At 31.8% G+C, this 872-nt stretch overlaps 1 protein-coding gene across 1 annotated transcript in view; it reads left to right on the top strand.

The window, feature by feature from the left end:
* The first annotated feature begins 257 nt into the window (after positions 1-257).
* Positions 258-872, top strand: part of LOC106884094 (calmodulin) — a 2,058-nt gene continuing 1,443 nt past the window's right edge. Inside the window, exon 1 of the mRNA XM_014935313.2 lies at positions 258-534. Coding sequence (XP_014790799.2) covers positions 312-534 — 223 coding nt within the window. The 5' untranslated portion in view covers positions 258-311. The remainder of the gene's footprint in view (positions 535-872) is intronic.

Raw genomic sequence — 872 nt, 5'->3', positions numbered from 1 at the left:
TGTGTATCTATGTTTGTCCCCCCAACATCGCTTGACAACCGATGCTGATGTGTTTACGTTCCCGTAACTTAGCGGTTCGGCAAAAGAGACCGATAGAATAAGTACTAGGCTTACAAAGAATAAGTCCTGGGGTCGATTTGCTCGACTAAAGGCGGTGCTCCAGCATGGCCGCAGCCAAATGACTGAAACAAGTAAAAGAGTAAAAGAATATATATATATATATTTATATATATAAACGCTAACTTCTTATAACTTCGTACTTCATTTCTTTTGCAGAAAATGGTTTCGTGGAATATGATGAATTCCTAACGATGATGCAAAGATTCTCGCAACATAACCTAGTAAGTGCTCCGACTGTAGACGAGAAAACGCGAGAGGCATTCAGAGTGTTCGATATAGACGGAAATGGTTACATAGATAAACAGGAATTGCGACAGGTGATGAAACGTCTTGGAGAGAATATCTCAGAGGAAGATGTTAAAGAAATGTTCCGGGAAGCAGATCTCAATAATGATGGGAAAATAGACTTTAATGGTAATGTTTTATATATTTATATATATTCTGTAAATATCATTGAGTATTGAACTAAAATTGAGCACCGAACGTTTGATTACGTTTTAACGAAAGCGTTAGTATCAATAGCGGTTGAGCCAAAAGTCACGCTTCGGAAATGTCAAAGATATAATTCAGTTTTTCTAAAGTTGAATAAAATAAATGTAATAATGATGAACACACGTACTTGTACATGATGGACAAAATGAATAATAATAATAATAATAATAATAATAATAATAATAATAATAATAATAATAATAATAATAATAATAATAATAATAATAATAATAATAATAATAATAATAATAATAATAATA

The sequence above is a fragment of the Octopus bimaculoides genome, chromosome 23, assembly GCF_001194135.2.
Source record: "Octopus bimaculoides isolate UCB-OBI-ISO-001 chromosome 23, ASM119413v2, whole genome shotgun sequence".
NCBI lineage: Eukaryota > Metazoa > Mollusca > Cephalopoda > Octopoda > Octopodidae > Octopus > Octopus bimaculoides.
The sequence above is the reverse complement of the archived record's forward strand: the minus strand, read 5'-3'. Positions and strand labels throughout refer to the sequence as shown.